The 19,686-nt window shown below is 50.5% G+C and overlaps 1 protein-coding gene across 3 annotated transcripts in view; it reads left to right on the top strand.

Moving 5' to 3' along the window:
* Nucleotides 1-19,686, top strand: part of exd1 (exonuclease 3'-5' domain containing 1) — a 71,234-nt gene that overhangs the window by 17,050 nt on the left and 34,498 nt on the right. For all 3 annotated transcript variants that reach the window (XM_033026589.1, XM_033026587.1, XM_033026588.1), the window contains exons 4-6: nt 2,531-2,595; nt 11,969-12,042; nt 16,874-16,960. In XM_033026589.1, coding sequence (XP_032882480.1) covers nt 2,531-2,595; nt 11,969-12,042; nt 16,874-16,960 — 226 coding nt within the window. The remainder of the gene's footprint in view (nt 1-2,530; nt 2,596-11,968; nt 12,043-16,873; nt 16,961-19,686) is intronic.

The following is a 19,686-nucleotide window of genomic DNA, read 5'->3' as shown; positions in this document are numbered from 1 at the left end:
ATAGCTTTAAGGTGAGAGGGGTAAAGTTTAACAGTGACAGGCGGGGCATGTTTTTCCACACAGAGGTAAGTGCCAGGAACGTGCCACCGGGGGTGGTAGCTGAAGCAGTTAAAAGACTTGGATATGGAGGGAATAGAGGAATATATGTTACGTGTAGGTAGATATGTGATGATCTTGGCATCATGTTTGACAAAGACATTGTGACCACATGGGTTTTCTCCAGGTGCTCCAGTTTACTCCCACATTCCAAAGACTTGCAGGTTTGTTGGTCGATTGAGTTCTGTAAATTGTCCCAACTGTGTGGGATGCAAAACTGGGATAACATAAAACTACTGTACAAGTGATCTTTGGTCCTCGGGGGCTGGACCGAAGGGGCTGTTTCCACTAAACTAATCAGTCAAAAGGCCAGTTCTTATGCTGTACTGTTCAATGTTCCCTAACTTTAGAAGAGTGATCCGATTGAGGTGTTTAATATTGAGCACAAGAGACTACAGAGGAACAGGCCTTTTTGTCCCACCATATCCACGGCAATTTCAACACCAATCGCATTCACCTGCATCTGGACCACAGCAGTCTTCTGTTCATGGAATGGTGGTATCTTAAAACTGGAGCAGAGCTTTTTAGGTATAAAATCTCAACACATTCCCACATAGGGCAGGAAGAGCTTTTCAGTCTGTTAAGGGCCTGTCCCACTTAGGTGACTTTTTAGGCGAATGCAGGAGAATCTGCGCTCGCCTCATGATTGCCACATGGTCGCCACATGTTCGCTGGTGGTCTCTGGTGAGTCTCCTTCATGGTCACGTGGAGTTCCCGCATTCTGCGAACTAGTCGCGGCCTCAGTATGGTCGCAGCAAATATTTCACCATGTTGAAAAATTTTCTGCGACCAAAAATTGTTCGCCATGGAGAAAATCTAAACTTTTGGAGTAGTGGGTGCAGTTGTAATGGGGTCGCCATGTAGTTATAGGTAGTCAAGGTAGCCGTAGGTAGTTTTAGTTAATCTCCTTTGCTGACCGGGCATTTACATTGGCTCATTGGGGGGGAAAAAAAACATAAGCACGAGTTTTCAGAACCAAGGAAAACCGACCGGTAATGTTAAATGCCTGCCGAACGTCACAGCTGTGTATCTCTGGCTTATTAAATGTTGTCTGGCTTCTTAAAAGTGTCTCCACTCCTTCTTCCACCTTCTCCCCCCCCCCCCCTTCTCCCTTCCCTCCTCGCTCTTTTAAAGGACGTACCGTACACTGTGCTAGCTGTCTTAACCTTCCTGTTCATCGCGGTGTATGTCTGTATCACCTTGGCTTTGCACCGTGTGAATTTCAGACAGCGCTCTCCCGCTTTCCCTGGCCCCCGCCTTTACAGTGTGTTTGTGTGTGTGTGTTCGACTCTTGACACTCGCCATTCTACTTCCCGCTCATTCAGTGAGTGCCGCGAGCTTGACACTCGCCAGCAGTCCGCTGAAAAATCGCCTAAGTGGGACAGGCCCTTTAGGGTCAGAGATTTGTTGTTGGTTGCTGATGCTGATCTTGTGAGGAACTGAATTACAAGGAGCCAGTGCTCACACACAGCTTTAACCAAAGGCCAGTTTCAGGAGTGTTTTTCGTTAATGGGGACCAAAGAATATAGAGCAAAGACCAGATAACTGAGTTAAGATAAACTGTGAACTCTTTAAATGGCCGGTCAAATAGACCGACTCTTTAGGTTTCCAAGCCAACATTGTGCCTAAGCTTAGGGCAGGTGATTCCATTTGTCAACCCATGGGGTATTGTGGATTCAAATCCACACCAACAACATATAGCCTTTAATTAAACATTAAATTTCCTTTCAATTTGTTCCAGCCCAAAAAGCATGCCATTCCCAAGATCAAACCAGAGATTAATGGCATTTCCAACTCTTCTTGTTCCTCATAGAAGGCTTTTGCTAATGGCCCTGTCCCACGGTACGAGTTCATTCCAAGAGCTCTCCCGAGTTTTAAAAAAATCAAACTCGTGGTAAGCACGGAGAATGAACGTAGCAGGTATGTCGGAGCTCGGGACGTCTCTTAGCGCTAACGGCAGGTACTTGGGAAGATTCGCTAACGGCAGGTAAGCACGGGAAGACTTGTGAAGATTTTTCAACATGATTGAAAATGTCCACCAGAGCCCCGAGTACCGACGAGTGGCCATTACCATAAATCTCCGAATCAGGGCAAACTTGGGAGAACTCTTGGAATTAACTCGTTCCGTGGGACAGAGGTTTAACTCAGGCTAATTAAATGACTCCCTATTTTTAGCCAGATCTGAATTTGTTTTTACTGAGAGGTGACAGAGTTAAGCTATATTGTCACAGTTCAGTTACAATAAAAGATTTATTGAGGTTGCAGAGGCGTGCAATGGTCGATTCCTAGTGCTCAACATTTTTTTACTTTCTATCCTGTTAAGAGGTGACTAGAAACATAATTTGGGTTGCTTTCTCTTGAATATCATTTGAAGAAAACAAAGTAGGAAGCATTTCATAATCCTAACTATATTTTTCTGTACATTTTATTGAAGTGGTGAAAGGAGCAAACTGGAAGATGCAACTCCACGGAAGGTGTTTGGAGAGCAACATTCCCCAGGTATCTGAGATGAATTGTTTCCCAGTGAAATCTTATCTTTTGGAACTTGTAGGAGGAAACTGCAGATGCTGGTTTAAACCTAAGATAGACTTAAAAAGCTGGAATAATTCAGCGGGACAGGCTGCATCTCCGGAGAGAAGGAATAGGTGACGTTTTGGGTAAAGACCCTTCTTCAGACTGAGAGTCAGGATAGAGAAATGAGTGATATAGACTTAATGTGGGGAGATATAGAACAAGTGTTTGAAATATATGCAATAAAGTAACGATGATAAAGGAAACAGGCCATTGTTAGCTGTTTGCGAGGTGAGAATAATATAATAATAATAATAATAATAATTTGTTTATAGGGACAGTGCATATTAATGAACATTTGCATGTAAATATGCGAGATTGTAGCCAATCAGTAGCTAATTTCCGTCTCTAGTCCCAGGCAAAGGTAGGTGAAGTGTCTTGCCCAAGGACACAACGACAGTACACACTCCAAGCAGGATTCGAACCGGCCACCTTCAGGTTGCCAGCCGAACACTTAGCCCATTGTGCCACCTGTCGATTCTTTTTTTTTTTTTAAGGCAATTTTTAGAAATTAAGGGTTCAATGAGTGTATGGCAAATTCGGGGATGAATTCAGTGAGAAGCCAAGCAAATAAACTGCAGATATACCTCATCATAAAATGTTATATTTTAAGAGTGTAAATTGGGAAATTGCGTATTTCAAATAACATTTCAAATGAAATGCAGGTGTGCAACTTGTCAGATCTTGAAAGTAATAGTGTCATTAAGTATTCACAAGTCCTTATTTATATGATTTTTTTTTAAACAAGGATAATGTAAAGTTGTAAAGTCTGGAAGTTGCCAATGCAACACTTTATAGTCTTGGGCACCTCCCTCATAGGGATAAAGAAGGGCAGCATATCCATGTGCACATCCAAAAATCTGTGTGAAAAGAAATCTTGCCCTGCACATCTCCTTCACAGTCTGAAGAAGGGCAGCATATCCATATGCATATCCAAAAATCCGTGTGAAAAGAAATCTTGCCCTGCACATCTCCTTTAAACTTTCCCCCTCTCACCTTAAAGCTATACCTTCTAGTATTTGATTTTTCCATCTTGCAAAATAGGTTCTGATTATCTACTTTATATCTCTGCCTCTCATAAATTGTATATACTTGAGCTAGATGGGGCTCTTAAAGATAGCGGAGTCAGGGGATATGGGGAGAAGGCAGGAACGAGGTACTGATTGGGGATGATCACATTGAATGGCGGTGCTGGCTCAAAGGGCCGAATGGCCTTCTCCTGCACCTATTGTCTATACTTCTATCAGATCTCCCCGCAACCGCTGGTCTTCCAGAGAAAAAAACCCAAGTGTGTCCAACCTCCCCCTGTAGCAAATCCCCCCTAACCCAGGCATCATTCTGGTTACCTCTGTAACCTTTCCAAAGCCCCCACATCCCTCCTGTAATTGAGTGACCAGAATTATATGCAATACTCCAAATGCGACCTAACCAAAACTGCATCATGACTTCCTGACTCTTATACTCAGTGCCCCGACCTAAAAAAGCAAGCATACCCTATACCTGTTTTACCACTATCTACTAGTATTGTAACTTTCAGGGAGTTATGGACTTGGACTCCAAGATCCCTCTGTACATCAATGCCGTTAATTGTATATTTCCCCCTGACATTTGACCTCCCAAAGTGCAGCACCTCACACTGGGACTAAATTCCATCTACCATTTCTCTGCCCATTTCTGTAACTCATCTGCATTCAGCTGTATACTTTGATAACATTCCTCATAGTCCACAACCCCAGCAATCTTGGTGCCATCTGCAAGCTTGCTAACTAATCCGCCTACATTTACATCCAAGTCATTTATATAAATCATAAACAATAGGGGTCCAGCACAGATCAATGCAGAACTCCACTGGTCACTGACCTCCTGCCTGAATATTGTCATTCCACCACAACCCTTTGTCTTCTATCAGTAAACCAGTTCTGAATCCATACAACCAAGTCTCTCTTAATCCCGTGCAGCGTAATCTTCTGGATAAGTTTCCCATGGGCGATTTTATCAAATGCATTGCTAAAATCCACGTAGACAACATCCACTGCCCTTGCCTCATCAATCATCTTCGTCACCTCATCACACTACAGTAAACCCTCATTCTAACGGACCATAGGAGGGAGGGGGGGTGGGGACAATGGTGTCCATTATTGTGGATTGTCCATTATAACCGAGTAAGGTATTATCAAGGTATGTAGTTGAAATAAACAACTGCAGATGATTGTTCATTCACAAAAGGACACAAAGTACTGGAGTAACTCAGCAGGTCAGGCAGCATCTCTGGATAACATGGAGAGGTAACGTCAGGACCATTCTTCGGACTGATTCAGTCACCGTTACTCCAGCACTTTGTGTGGTTTCACCTTAAGACTAGGCCCCAATGCTGCTGGTCTGCACCAGCGAGCCTTTTTCCACCAGTTCACACGGCTGTTGTTGCAGCGCGCGTAGTAGCCCCTGGCTACAGCACTTTCTTCAGGCCGCTGTCAACAACAATACGCACTGCGTCACCGTGGGGCTCACTTCCCTCTCACCTGCAGCCGCTTCCAAGGTGGAGTGTGTCGCGGACTCCAGGGAAGGAGAGGGGGAGGTGGCAGTGGGGTGAGAATGGGGTGGGATGAGGCTGAGCGCACAGAGCGACGGGAGGAGGAGGCAGCAGAGAACAAGAGGGTAGCGGAAAAAAATATCGCTGACAACAAGGAGCAGCAGCAGGTGAGAGGGGACGGAGCCGAGCACGCCCTGGTGGTGGAAGAGGCCCCAAGGAACATTATCCCCAGGAGCTACAACTTAAGCTGCGTTGCTGGTCCATGTGGTGGGTGAACAAGGGCTCGCTGGTTCACCTTGTGAGCCTTAGTTGCTGAGGTTAATTGTCCCTAATAAGTAGGTGAACGATAAAAGCGATTTGAGAAGAATATGTTACAAATAAAACTAGCAGAAGAATCTCATTGTCAACCACCTCAGACTTGATGGGACTATTAGGCTCCTACGTTATACAGAAATATGGATCAAATAAGTAGAAATAGGGAGAGTTTATCGTAAAGGTTAAAATATAAAAAATCTCCTCGCATTATTGCTGTTATGCAGAATTTATGAAATAGAATTAGCAATGTGGAATATGTAATAAAGAAAAGGGAATGTTGAGGGTAAGAGACTTGTGCAAATAAAAACTTCAGTGAGATTTTTTTTCTCTTGGAAAAAGTATATGAAATCGGTTGAGGAGCGTCTGTGAAATGTATTGATAATCTGCAATCATTCTATGGAGTGATTATGCCTTCATCTGGGGTCTTTGTATTCCCCATTTCTGTGAATTTATTTGATCTAATAGTTTTTCCTAATTAACATTTGGTACCATTCAGCATTTGTGCTTTAGCTGGAAAAATAATAAATCCAATGGGTATTTGGCCCTGAAAATGGCAACTTTTCATCTTATAGAAGCATCTCAGAGCATTTCTTTATATCTATCTATCTATAATATAAAAGTGTGTGTATGTGTCTGCCTGACTTGTGGCTGCCAGCCTTTAATTCGTTGCTACGCCAACACCAGACGCAGAATCGCCGAGATTTTTTCCATTTCGGTAGAGATTTCACTTTTCATTCCAAGTATCCACTTTTGATTAAATTTCATCGTGTTTATGTACATATTTTTAATAAAATCCTTCACTCCCCCCCCAATTTCAAAAGAAAACAGGTTCTCACCCATAGAATGTTGGTGAACGTTCAATCGTGTGATGTCACAATGCCCAATGCTCCCAGATGTCCAATCGGAATGGATCCATTTACATATGCCTTTGCAGCAGCCCCAGCCCCTCCCCCCACCCACCCCCACAGCCTGTGTCGAAGCGCGTCATCACGTGTGTGGGAATAGAGAAAGAGGATTGGGGGTGATAGGGAATGGAGAACAGATGGACTGTCCCTACCCCTCCCCCTTCCACTCTCCCTCCCCACTATTTCCCCTCTCTCCCCCACCCCTCTCCCCCTCCCTCCATACTCTTCTCCCTCCCTTCCCTACCCCATCTCCCTCCTCCCCACACCTCTCTCCCCTCCCCCCACCTCTCTCACCCTCCCCATACCTCTCTCCCCCTCCCCATCCCTCTCTCCTCCCCTTCTCCATCTCCCTCTCCTCACCCCTCTACCTCTACTCCCCCTCCTCCTCCCACCCCCATCCCTCTCTCTCCCACCCCCCTTCCCTCTCCCCCTTCCCTCCCCACCCCCTTCCCTCTCTCCCCACTCTTCCCCCTCCATACACACTCTACCCCCTACCCCATCTCCCTCCTCGCCTCCCTCCCCTCTCCCCCACACCTCTCTCCCCCTCCCCTCTCTCCCTCTCCTCACCCATCTCCCTCTCCTCCCCCTCCTGCCCCCATCCCTCTCTCCCACCCCCTTCTCTCTCTCCCACCCCCTTCCCTCTCTCCCCCACCCCCCTCCATCTCTTCCCCCCCGCCCCCTACCCCTGTCCCTCTTCCACCCCCCCTTCTCTCCCCCTTACCCCACCCCTCTCCCTCCCCCACCCCTCGCTCCCCCCTCCCTTCCCCCTCGCTCACCTCTACCCCCCACCACTTCCCCTACCCCTCTGTCCCACTTCCACCACTCCCCCTACCCCTCCCTCTCTCCCACTTCCACCACTCCCCCTACACCTCTCCCCCTCCCTCCCCATTCTTCCACTTATCTCCCCCACCCCCATCCCCCACCCCTGTTCCTTCCCACTCTTCCCCCCCTCTCTCCGCTCTCCCCCTCCCTCCACACTCTTCCCCTTCTCTCCCCCTACCCCTCTCCCCCTCCCTCCACACTCTCCCCCTTTCCCTACTCTCTCACCTCCATCCCCCCCTCCCTCTCTCCCCCTCCCCCACCCTCTTTCCCTCCACCCCACCTTCTCTCACCCCCTCCCGCACCCCTCTCTTCTCCTCCCTTTCCCCCCTCTCTCCCCTCTCCCTCCTCCCCTCCCACCCCAACCCCCACGCCAACCCCCAACCCTCTCTCCCCCTACCCATCTCTGCCTCTTCCACCACTCCCCCTACCCCTCTTCCGCACTCTTATCCTCCCCCTCCCTCACCACTATTCCCCTTCTCTCCCCCCTACCCCTCTCCCCCTCCCATCCCACTCTTCCCCGCCCCCCTACCACTCTCCCCTCCCTCCACACTCTTCCCCCTCTCCCTCCTCCTTCCCCTCCCTCCTCCCTACTCCCTCCCCTCCCTCCTCCCTACTCCCTCCTCCCTCTCTCCCCTTCCCCCACCCCTCTCTCATCCCCTCACCCACCCCACTCTCCTCCTCCCCTCCCACCCCCTCCCCCACCCCTCCACCCCCATCTCCCCCCTACCCCCTTCCCCTCTCTCTTGCACCACTCCCCGCTACCCCTCTCCCCCCCCTTCCTGCCCTCCCCGCTCTCCTCCCACTCCCCACTCTCCTCCCCCTTCCCAACCCCCTCTCTCTCCCCCTACCCCGCTCTCCTCTTCCTCCCAAATGTCTCCCGTTTCCTCCTCCTCCCCTCCACTCCCTCCCCTCTTCTCACCCTCCCCTCAACCCACCCCGTCTCCCCACCTGTGTGTTTGGGGGGTCATTAGTGTGAGTGTGATACCGCAGCCCCCCCCCCCCTGCAAACGCGCGTTGGGGAAACAGACCCAACGGGTCTGCACTTGGTCTAGTTATTATATAAAACTGTGTGTCCGGCTGCCTGTGTGGCCGGGTGTGTTTCTGACTTGTGGCTGCCAGCCTTTAATTCGTTGCTACGCCAACACCAGACGCAGAATCGCCAAGATTTTTTCCATTTCGGTAGAGATTTCACTTTTCATTCCAAGTATCCACTCCTGATTAAATTTCATCGTGTTTATGTACACATTTTTAATAAAATCCCCCCCCCTTCCAAAAAAAAACTGCTCTCACCCATAACATGTTGGTGAACGTTCAATCGTGTGATGTCACAATGCCCAATGCTCACAGATGTCCAATCGGAATGGACCCATTTACATATGCCTTTGCAGCAGCCCCAGCCCCTCCCCCCCACCCCACCCCCACCCCCGCAGCCTGTGTCGAAGCGCGTCATCACGTGTGTGGGAATAGAGAACGAGGATTGGGGGTGATAGGGAATGGGGAACAGATGAACTGTCCCTACCCCTCCCCCTTCCACTCTCCCTCCCCACTATTCCCCTCTCTCCCCCACCCCTCTCCCCCTCCCTCCACACTCTTCTCCCTCCCTCCCTACCCCATCTCTCTCCTCCCCCACACCTCTCTCCCCCTCCCCATCTCTCTCTCCCCCACCCCCATTCCCTCTCCCCCCTTCCCTCCCCACCCCTTCCTCTTCCCCCTCCACCACACTCTACCCCCTACCCCATCTCCCTCCTCGCCTCCCTCCCCTCTCCCCCACACCTCTCTCCCCCTCCCACACCCCTGTCTCCTCCCCCTCTCCATCTCCCTCTCCTCACCCCCTCCCACCCCATCCCTCCCTCCCCCACCCCCTTCCCTCTCTACCCCACCCCCTTCCCTCTCTCCCCAGCCCACTTCCCCCTACCCCTCTGTCCCTCTTCCACCACTCCCCCTACCCCTCCCTCCCCACTTCCACTTCTCACCCCCATACCCCACCCCTCTCCCCCCCACCCCTCTCTCCCCCCATCCCTTCCCCTCCCCCTCTGTCCCTCTCCCCCTCCCTCCCTCCCCACTCTTCCACTTCTCTCCCCCCCCCGCTCCCTCTCCCCCTCCCCTCTTCCCCCACCCCCCTCCCTCCACAATCTTCCCCCCTCCCTCCCCCACACCTCTCTCCCCCTCCCCCATCGCTCTCTCCTCCCCCACCCCTCTCCACGCCCTCTCCATCTCCCTCTCCCTTTCCACCCCCTCCTCCTCCCACCACCATCCATCCCTCCCTCACCCCCCTTCCCTCTCTACCCCACCCCCTCCCTCTCTCCCCCCCGGCCCCTTTCCCCCTACCCCTCTGTCCCTCTTTCACCACTCCCCCTACCCCTTCCTCCCCACTTCCCCTTCTCTCCCCCTTACCCCACCCCTCCCTCTCTGTCCCCCACCCTCTCCCCCCCCCCCACCCTGCCTCCTACCCCTCTGTCCCTCTTCCACCACCCCCCTACCCCTCTGCCCCTCCCCACTCTTCCACTTCTCTCCCACTCTCCCCCCACCCCCCTCCACAATCATCCCCCTCCCTCCCCTACCCCATCTCCCTCCTCCCCATCCCCCACACCTCTCTCCCCCTCCCCCATCGCTCTCTCCTCCCCTCACCCACCCCTCTCTCCTCCCCCTCTCCATCTCCCTCACCTCAGCCCTCCCCTCCTCCTCCCACCCCCATCCCTCTCTCCCCCACCCTTCTCCCTCCCCACTCTTCCCCTTCCCTCCACACTCTTCCCCCTCTCTCCCCTACCCCATCTCCCTCCTCCCCTCTCCCCCCTCCCCCACACCTCTCTCCCCCTCCCCTCTCTCCTCCCCCCTCTCCATCTCCCCTGCCAAAGACATTCTTGCCATAGAGGGAGTACAGAGAAGGTTAACCAGACTGATTCCTGGGATGTCAGGACTTTCATATGAAGAAAGACTGGATAGACTTGGCTTGTACTCGCTAGAATTTAGAAGATTGAGGGGGGATCTTATAGAAACTTACAAAATTCTTAAGGGGTTGGACAGGCTAGATGCAGGAAGATTGTTCCCGATGTTGGGGAAGTCCAGGACAAGGGGTCACAGTTTAAGGATAAGGGGGAAATCTTTTAGGACCGAGATGAGAAAAACATTTTTCACACAGAGAGTGGTGAATCTCTGGAATTCTCTGCCACAGAAGGTAGTTGAGGCCAGTTCATTGGCTATATTTAAGAGGGAGTGAGATGTGGCCCTTGTGGCTAAAGGGATCAGGGGGTATGGAGCGAAGGCAGGTACAGGATACTGAGTTGGATGATCAGCCATGATCATATTGAATGGCTCGAAGGGCCGAATGGCCTACTCCTGCACCTAATTTCTATGTTTCCCTCTCCTCACCCCTCTCCCTCTCCTCCCCCTCCTCCTCCCACCCCCATCCCTCTCTCCACCACCCCCCTTCCCTCTATCCCCCGCCCCCCTCCACCTCTCCCCCCGCCCCCTACCCCTGTCCCTCTTCCACCACCCCTCTCCCCCTCCCTCCCCACTCTTCCCCTTCTCTCACCCTTACACCACCCTCTCCCTCCCCCACCCCTCTCTCTCTCCCCCTCCCTTCACCCTCGCTCCCCTCTCTCCCCCTCCCTTCGCCCTCGTTCCCCTCTCTCCCCCACCCCTTCCCCTACCCCTCTGTCCCTCTTGCACCACTCCCCCTACCCCTCTTCCTCTCCCACTTCCACCACTCCCCCCTACACCTCTCCCCCTCCCTCCCCATTCTTCCACATCTCCCTCCACCACTCTCTCTCCCCCCTCCTCTTCCCCCTCTCTCCACTCTCCCCCTCCCTCCACACTCTTCCCCCTTTCTCCCCCCTCTCCCCCTCCCTCCTCACTCTTCCCCTTTCCCTCCTCCCTCCCCCTCCCCCACCCTCTTTCCCCCCTCCCCCCACCCTCTCTCACCCACTCCCGCACCCCTCTCTCCTCCCTTTCCCCCCTCTCTCCCTCTCTCCTCACCCCCTCTCCCTCCTCCCCTCGCTCCCCCACCTCCCCCGTACCCATCTCTGCCTTCCACCACTTCCCCTACCCCTCTTCCGCACTCTTACCCTCCCCCCTCCCTCACCACTATTTCCCCTCTCTCCCTCCCATCCCACTCTTCCCCCGCCCCCCTACCACTCTCCCCCTCCCTCCACACTCTTCCCCCTCTCCATCTTCCTTCCCCTCCCTCCTCCCTCACTCCCCCCTCCCCCACCCCTCTCTCATCCCCTCCCCCACCCAACTCTCCTCCTCCCCTCCCCCCCTCTCTCCCACCCCTCTGCACCTCCATCTCGCTCCCCACCCCCCTTCCCCTCTCTTGCACCACTCCCCGCTACCCCACTCCCACCCCCCTACCCCACTCCTTGCCCCTCTCCCTCCCTGCTCTCCTCCCACTCCCCTCCCCTTCCCCATCCCACTCTCTCTCCCCCTACCCCGGTCTCCTCTCCCTCCCAAATCTCTCCCGTTTCCTCCTCCCCCTCTCCCCTCCCTCCCCTCTTCTCACCCTCCCCTCTCCCCACCCCGTCTCCCTCTCCCCCCCTCCCCCCACCTGTGAGTTTGGGGGGTGGTTAGTGTGAGTGTGATGCCGCAGCCCCCCCCCCCCCCCCAAACGCGTGTTGGGGAAACAGACCCAACGGGTCTGCACCTTTCCTAGTATATATATATATGTGTGTGTGTAGGTGTAGCTTTGTTATGTGCAGGTTTGTAATTAGTGTTGATTTCTTTCCACAAATAGAATATGAAAATCTGGAATATGAAGACTTGGAATACATTATCATCGACCAATTTCATGAAAAGTTTGGTCCAGCAGTAAGTTCATTAATATAATATCATTAATTTTCCTTCAGAAAACAAGATAATGTTAAAAGTACTTGAACAGGATGTTGTCCATTTACCTGAAACAGGGATGTGATGTTCTATATGCAGTTCTGAGTAAATTAAAAGTAACCTGTAAAATGTGATTAATGAGAAGAATATAAAAATGTTTGTGCCTAATCCAGATCACAGACTTATTAAGTATTCATTTCTCCCACTTTCCAACCACTTCCCCTTCTTTATTTATTTTCTACCTTGAAGGTGAGCAAAGAGTGTTAGTTCACCTTTGAAGGACATCAGATTTAAACATGAATTGTTGTTTACTTAAACCACTGGTGTACTTTCTACTTTTAAGTCCCAAAATAATGATCATGCTGAACAATATTATTTAGTTTGCCCCTGCCTCTTAGCCTGGATTAATTCTACATCTACTTTGCTGAAATCAACGGATTTAACATAAATCTGGATCAACGCTTAACAGATAGCTTTAGGCTCAATTTCAAGCCATCCAAGCCATGCAATGTGATAGTAGTCTTGAGAGGTCAGCTGGTTAAGGTTCTTGAACATTTTTTGGCAAAGTATTTCAATATTTAGACAACGGCGAGATTGCTGGAGTTGCAGGCAGTGATCAAAGTATACAGCAGGTATAGATCGACCGTAGAAATTGGCCTGGAAATTGCATGTGGTGTTTAATCTGAGCAAGTGAGAAGTGATGCACTTTGGGATGTAAAATATAAGTGTAATTCCGGTCCTAAACTTATCCCCCTGAGGCTGGTTCAGTCAAACACCGAATACGAGCACTGGAAATCCAACTCTCTTTTATTACACAATACCAATACCTAATACAATACGGCGGATCCGATCCTCGTCTCTACTTACTCGAGCCCAATAGCCTCGCGCAAATATAACCCATACCCCAGAAGATCGTCACACCCTAATGTGCTCCCCACTCTTTTATACCTTTACAAACCCTTGGCGTGAAAATACATGGGGGGGGCAACCTCTATAAGCCAATTATCGATAAGGGTTGCAGAATACATTGAATGAATTGTATAAGGTTCACCTGTATCTCCTCCAACCTCATCTACTGCATCCGCTGCTCTAGATGCCAGCTGATTTACATCGGTGAGACTAAGCGGAGGTTGGGCGATCGTTTCGCCGAACACCTCCGCTCAGTCCGCAAGAACCTACCTGAACTCCCGGTGGCTCAGCACTTCAACTCCCCCTCCCATTCCCAATCCGACCTCTCTGTCCTGGCTCTCCTCCATTGCCAGAGTGAGCAACACCGGAAATTGGAGGAACAGCACCTCATATTCCGCCTGGATAACCTGCGTCCGGAGGGCATGAACATTGAATTCTCCCAATTTTGCTAGCCCTTGCTGTCTCCTCCCCTTCCTTAACCCTCGAACTGTCTCCTCCCATCCCCCCGCCCTCGGGCTCCTCCTCCTCCTTTTTTCCTTCCTTCTCCCCCCCCACCCCCTATCAGTCTGAAGAAGGGTTTCGGCCCGAAACGTCACCTATTTCCTTCGCTCCATAGATGCTGCTGCACTCGCTGAGTTTCTCCAGCATTTTTGTGTACATTGAATGACAGTTCCCTAACCCAATATCACATAACATAGTTTCAACACAAAGCACTTAGGGGAAAACACCTTTGTTAAGTAAAGAAACATTATCTCAGGTAAAGTAAACATCTTGGGTGAGGCCCCTCTCCTGGACCAATAATAATTAGCAGCGGGAAGACTCTGCAACATTATTGTAACCCATCATTTCCCCAACCAATCCCAAGCATGCATTTGCAACAAGACCTAGCTCCTGCACAATCTCATACATATTAACAATTAAAAGCCATCTGAACATCAACCTCTATTCAACCTCTTCCCAGGCCACAGACTTTCTGGAGCCATGATCCTCATGGTCTTGCAGCTTTTGCAAAAGATGTCAAGCAGGTTTTTACAGAAGCAGAAATCCTCCATTTTGTCAAGTACCCAAAATGTCTGATATTATCATAAGGGGAAGGTATACGGTTGATGGCAAAACCCTTAACAGCAGTGATGTGCAGAGGGATCTTGGGGTCCAGGTCCATTGCCCCTTTGAAGTGGCAGCAGAAGTAGATAGAGTGGTATAGAAAGCATATGGTATGCTTGAGTATAAGGGTCAGGAAATCATGATGCAGCTCTATAAGACTAGTTTGGCCACATTTGAAGTATTGGGTGCATTTCTGGTCAACCCATCAGAAGAAGGATGCCGAGGCTTTGGGGAGACTGCAGGAGTTGTTTACCATAATGCTGTCTGTATTAGGTATTGGCTACGAGGAGAGGTTAGGGTCCCACCCCCCCACACACACACACCCCCCACACACACACGCCCCCCACACACACACGCCCCCCCCCACACACACACCCCCCACTCACACACACCCCACTCACCACCACTCCCACACACCCCCACAACCCTCCCCTTCCCCCACACCCCCTTCCCCCCACACCAACCTCTCTCCCCCACCTACACCTCCCCGTCCACACACACCCCTCCCACCCCACAGCCCTCCCCCCGCCACACACCCCACTTCCTCCCCTCACACACATGAAGAGGATGGGGAGGGAGTGCTCGGGGATGAGGGGAAATGAGCCGTGCCTGAGCAGTTAGGGGCTATGGGTGAGTGGTGGAGTATTACGTTGGGGGAACCCGTGAGTGGCAGAATATTGCTTTGGGGAATGGGTTGCGTTGGAGGACCAGGCCTCCCGTGTGACTGGGACCCATCAGGTCCCATTTAGTCTAGTGATATCTAACATTTCTCATCTTAATTCCTTGTCTTTTGATTTCGATGCATACACCTTCATCGTGCTGTCGTGTAATGAGTGAAGTTTATTTCTAGACACAACATGCTGGAGTAACTCAGCGAGTTAGGCAGCATCTCTGGAGAGAAGGAATAGGTGAACTTTTGGGTCCAAACCCTTCTACAGACTGAACTGATGAAGGGTCTCGATTCGAAACGTTATATTCCTTTCCTCCAGAGTTGCTGCCTGTCCTGCTGAGTTACTCCAGCATTTTGTGTCTATCTTCACCTGCAGTTCCTTCACATTATTTATGGATACCTTGTGTTTTATCTTTACGCGTGATGAAGCATGGTTTAGAGGAGGATGGAGAACAGCGCATTGTGCAATTTAATAATCAGTTAATGGTGCCATGAACAAAAGAGAAAATAGCTAGGGTAGAGCAGAGAGATATATTAACACTAATTGGCTGCAATCAGACGGGGTGACGAGAATGTGAGCAGAGAGATATATTAACACTAATTGGCTGCAATCAGACGGGGTGACGAGAATGTGCCATATCCCTTCTGTACTGAAAAAAAAAACTGATGGCTTCAAAAGCGAGGCATTTATAAGAGGATTGATTACGGGCATATGGTCAGACCCGCTTGACTCAACGCTGGAGATGCCATGGAGGATGCCACCTTTCAGGAGTTGTGTGGAACCAGGAATCAGTTCAACTTTGAAGTAGTATGCACCTTTTAAGTAGTATGCACCTTAATATTTAAATACTTGGATAAATAAATGTCTCCTCCATGTGTTGCAGCTGCTGCAAGTCAAATATTATGAGACTTTCCTAGATCGTATTGCTTTAAGGGCCTGTCCCACGGCGATTTTTTCGGCGACTGCCGGCATCGTTGACTGACGTATCAGGGTCGCCGAAACATTTTTGAACATTTCAAAATCCAGAGGCGACAAAAAAGATGTTGCGACACTTGAGGAGACGTCAATACGTCATCACGCCAGAACTTTTTCAGTGACCTGATACGTCAATCAATGATGCAGGCAGTCGCTGACAAAATCGCCAAGTGGGACAGGCCCTTTACACTTTCAATTCAGGCATATAACCAGCGAGTCACCTGTGGAGCTGCAAACTTGAGATCAACATTGAGACCCAAATTTCTGAAGGGTCTTTATGCACATTAACTCGCTGATGAATGGGCAAATAGATACCAGAAATGTGACTTCATTAGCATGGTCAGAATTATTGACAAGAATAGGGATGGCACAGCAGTGGAGTTGCTGCCTCAAAATGCCAGACCAGGGTGCAATCCTGACTACAGGTGCTGAATGTACGGAGTTTATATGTACTCTCTGTTGGGTTTTATCCGGGTGCTCCGGTTTCCTCCCACACTCCAAAGATGTACAGGTTTGTAGGTTAATTGGCCTGTAAATTGTCCCTAGTGTTATCGCTGGTCGGCATGGTCCCAGTGGGCCGAAGGGTCTGTTTAAATGTTGTTTCTCTAACGTCTAATACAGACGATCGCCCAGTCACCCACATGTGAGAAATGCGTTATGGATCAATAACTCTGGTCTGGATAAATATTTTACTCAAACATTCATTATGATCACATTAATTTTCTTTAAAAATGCTGATATTTGACTCTGAAACTCGTGCCTGTGAAAAACTTGCAATTAAAGGCGCAAATCAAACTACTGCAGATGATGGAAATCTGAATTAAATACACTCAGTAAGTCAAACAGGGTTTTGGGTCTGGAGCTGATGTGCCATTATTAACCTGGTGGTAAATGCACATCCAGAAATATCCTTCTGTTGAATGCCACATGGTGATTTAAAATACATTATGGTGCTACTGCTTCTGTTTCCCGAGTCTGTTCTGGCTTAATGAGCATGTTTTATTCTATATCTCAAAATTTTTGGTGGTGATTTATGAATTTCATAAGCGTGAATTTCAATTACTCGAACTGCCATAAAGTGTAATTATAGCTGAGAATACAAAGGAGAAATTGGTCATTAGTGTAAAAGTTATCTTTTGTCTGAATATCTACAGATCTTTCACATTAAACAACAGAATGTGATTGGAGTTGCACTGAAAGGTATTAACATCTGCCGCTTTGGGAAACTGTGCTGGATACAGGTAATGTTTCAACCCATTGCCCCACCTGGATGTGCACCTATTTCTTCCATTCCCCTTCTCTCCTCCCTCCATTCCTTTCCATCTACCTTCCTCTGGCTTTGCCTCATGCCTATCATTTATCTCTTACTTTTTGTCTTTTCATCTCTGGCCATTGTCCAACTATCTCTATAATTATAAAACTCTGATCTTGGATGTGTGTGTGTGTATATATAATCACATCTTCTCGAAAAAACAACACGCTAACGGTAAAAATGTTACATATTCCGGTAGAGATTTATCCCGTGAACACCAAAATCGTCTTATCTGAAAAATTCATGTATTATTTCTCGACATTAATCAAAATGTTCACAAATCCAAAGAAACTTTGAAAAAAAACCCAGCTGGCTTTGGCTGATGACGTCACAATGGATCTGCTTGCCTGCCGTTCTTGCTCGCGCCGCGAGTGATGTCACCCCTCCCTCCCCCCCCCCCGTTATTCAAAAGTCTGAAGACCAAAGATCATAGCTGAAGACTGCGGCGGCCTGTGTTCCACGCGCTGCGAGTGAAAAACGAGCAAGTCGGGCCCTGTACTAGAGCTCTCGGGTCCGTCTCTGGTCGGGTCTGTCTCTGGTCGGAAACGTCTTCGTGTCGTATCCCCCGTCTCCGTCTGCGCTGAGGCCTAATGGCGGAGCTGGCGGCCCCCAACTGGGACCGACCTCGAGGCTCCGGAGGCAGAGCCAGGACTTTCCAACGCGAGGCTGGCCGACTTCGATGCTGTGGTGGCGTTGCGGCGGCGGCCCGACTTCCGACCCGACTTCAGAGCCTCGGAGATACGGCCGCGGGCCCAGTGGACGACAACGGCGGGAGCTCGCAGGTCCCAGGTTGGTGACCTGTTTTCCGGAGCTCCCGCGGCACCAGCTTCGTCCGCTGGACTGGAGGGCGGCAGCTTCGACCGCCCCGGGCCGCTGAGTTTGAACCGGCCCGTTCGCGGAGCTCGGATTCAGCCGCGGGACTTACCATCACCCGGCGGGGGGCCAAACATCGGAAGCCTGGATTGTCTCAACACAGAGGGAGAAGAAGGAGGGAAGAGACAAGGACTTTAAGACTTTTGCCTTCCATCACAGTGAGGAGGTGCCTGGTAGACTCACTGTGGTGGATGTTAAATCTGTGTTATGTGTGTGTTTTGTTATTTTATTCTATGTTATGACTTCAAGGCATGAAATTTCGTTCAGACTGAAAAGTCTGAATGACAATAAAGGAAACTTTACAGCAAACCCTTTTTTTAATGGAGCTCTTTATAACAGAATTCGGTTTTGACGGACCAAATTAGTTGTAGCCAGAGTTTGCGGTTTTGCGGAATGACCACAAGCTGGATGGATCAAATCGTGCTTTTGAACCATTTTAGCTTAGTTTAGTTTAGAGATACAGCATGGAAACACTGAGACTGTGCTGACCAGCGATCACCCACACACTAGTTCTATCCCGCACACTAATACACAATTCACCGTATGTAGGATAGAACTATGGCAGTGATTTTGCCTTTCCTTGCACATAACTACTGTAGTGGTTCTATCTTCCCCACACACACACACACACACACACACACACACACATTGCAAAGACTAAGACATTGTGATAACGACGACCTCCCCGACATCCCCACCGCCCCACCGCCATGACGTGCTGGCCTGCTGCCCAACTTGCCTCCGCAAATTCTGAGAACCGCCAGCAGAGCCTCCGCCCCACAGTGCCAGAGGCCCAAGGCGCCTCCCTGCAGCCACACGCCCCTGCCTCTGGGCACACCAGCTCCGCCCCACACACTACAGTGTTGGATAGAATCGGTGAACCGGAGTGTCCGGAGAAAACCCATGCGGCCACAGGGAGCACCCGAGGCCAGGATCAAACCCGGTGCGGCGAGGCCGCTACTGCCAGCAGTGATCCATACAACCCACAGAAGCCAGCCAAACCACAAACCTGCACATCTCTGCAACACCTGAGGAAACTAGTTAGATTTAGCTCTTGGGGCGAAGGGAATCGAGGGATATGGCGGGGAAATGTCAGAGCGGGGTACTGATTTTGGATGATCAGCCATGATCATATTGAATGGCGGTGCTAGCTCCAAGGGCCGAACGACCTAAGCCTGCACACATTTTCTATGTTTCTATGAAACCGATGCTGCCAAAGGAACCACCCGTGGTCAGCATCGAACTCTGGTCTCTGACGCTGTAAGGTAGCAACTCTACCATGGCGCCACTGTGACGTCCCAAGGTATTGTGTATTTTGTGTCCTTTTGTGTTTACTAGACTTAAGTGGGACCCGTTGGATCCCAGTCACACAGGAGGCCTGGTCCCCCAATGCAACCCATTCCCCAGTGCAATATTCCACCATGGTGTGGGGGAGGGGAAGGGGTGGTGTGGGGGAGGGGAAGGGGTGGTGTGGGGGAGGGGAAAGGGTGGTGTGGGGGAGAGGGAGTGAGGTGGTGTTGGGGGGATGGGGTGATGTGGCAGGAGAGGGACCACTCGGGCCACCGGCCGTGGCACCACACAGCGATTTTCCCGACTCCACACAGTGACTTTCCTGACTCCACACAGCAGCTTACCCGACACCAGACAGCGCCTCCCGACCACACACCGGAAGGGGCACAAGTTACCTTCATGGTGACTGACGGGCGAGAAGACCAATCTGATGATCTCACAATTTTTTAAACCTTCGTAACTTTTGTAATCTTCCACCATTCGGAACAAAGC

The sequence above is a fragment of the Amblyraja radiata genome, chromosome 9 (assembly GCF_010909765.2).
Source record: "Amblyraja radiata isolate CabotCenter1 chromosome 9, sAmbRad1.1.pri, whole genome shotgun sequence".
Lineage (NCBI taxonomy): Eukaryota > Metazoa > Chordata > Chondrichthyes > Rajiformes > Rajidae > Amblyraja > Amblyraja radiata.
The sequence above is the reverse complement of the archived record's forward strand: the minus strand, read 5'-3'. Positions and strand labels throughout refer to the sequence as shown.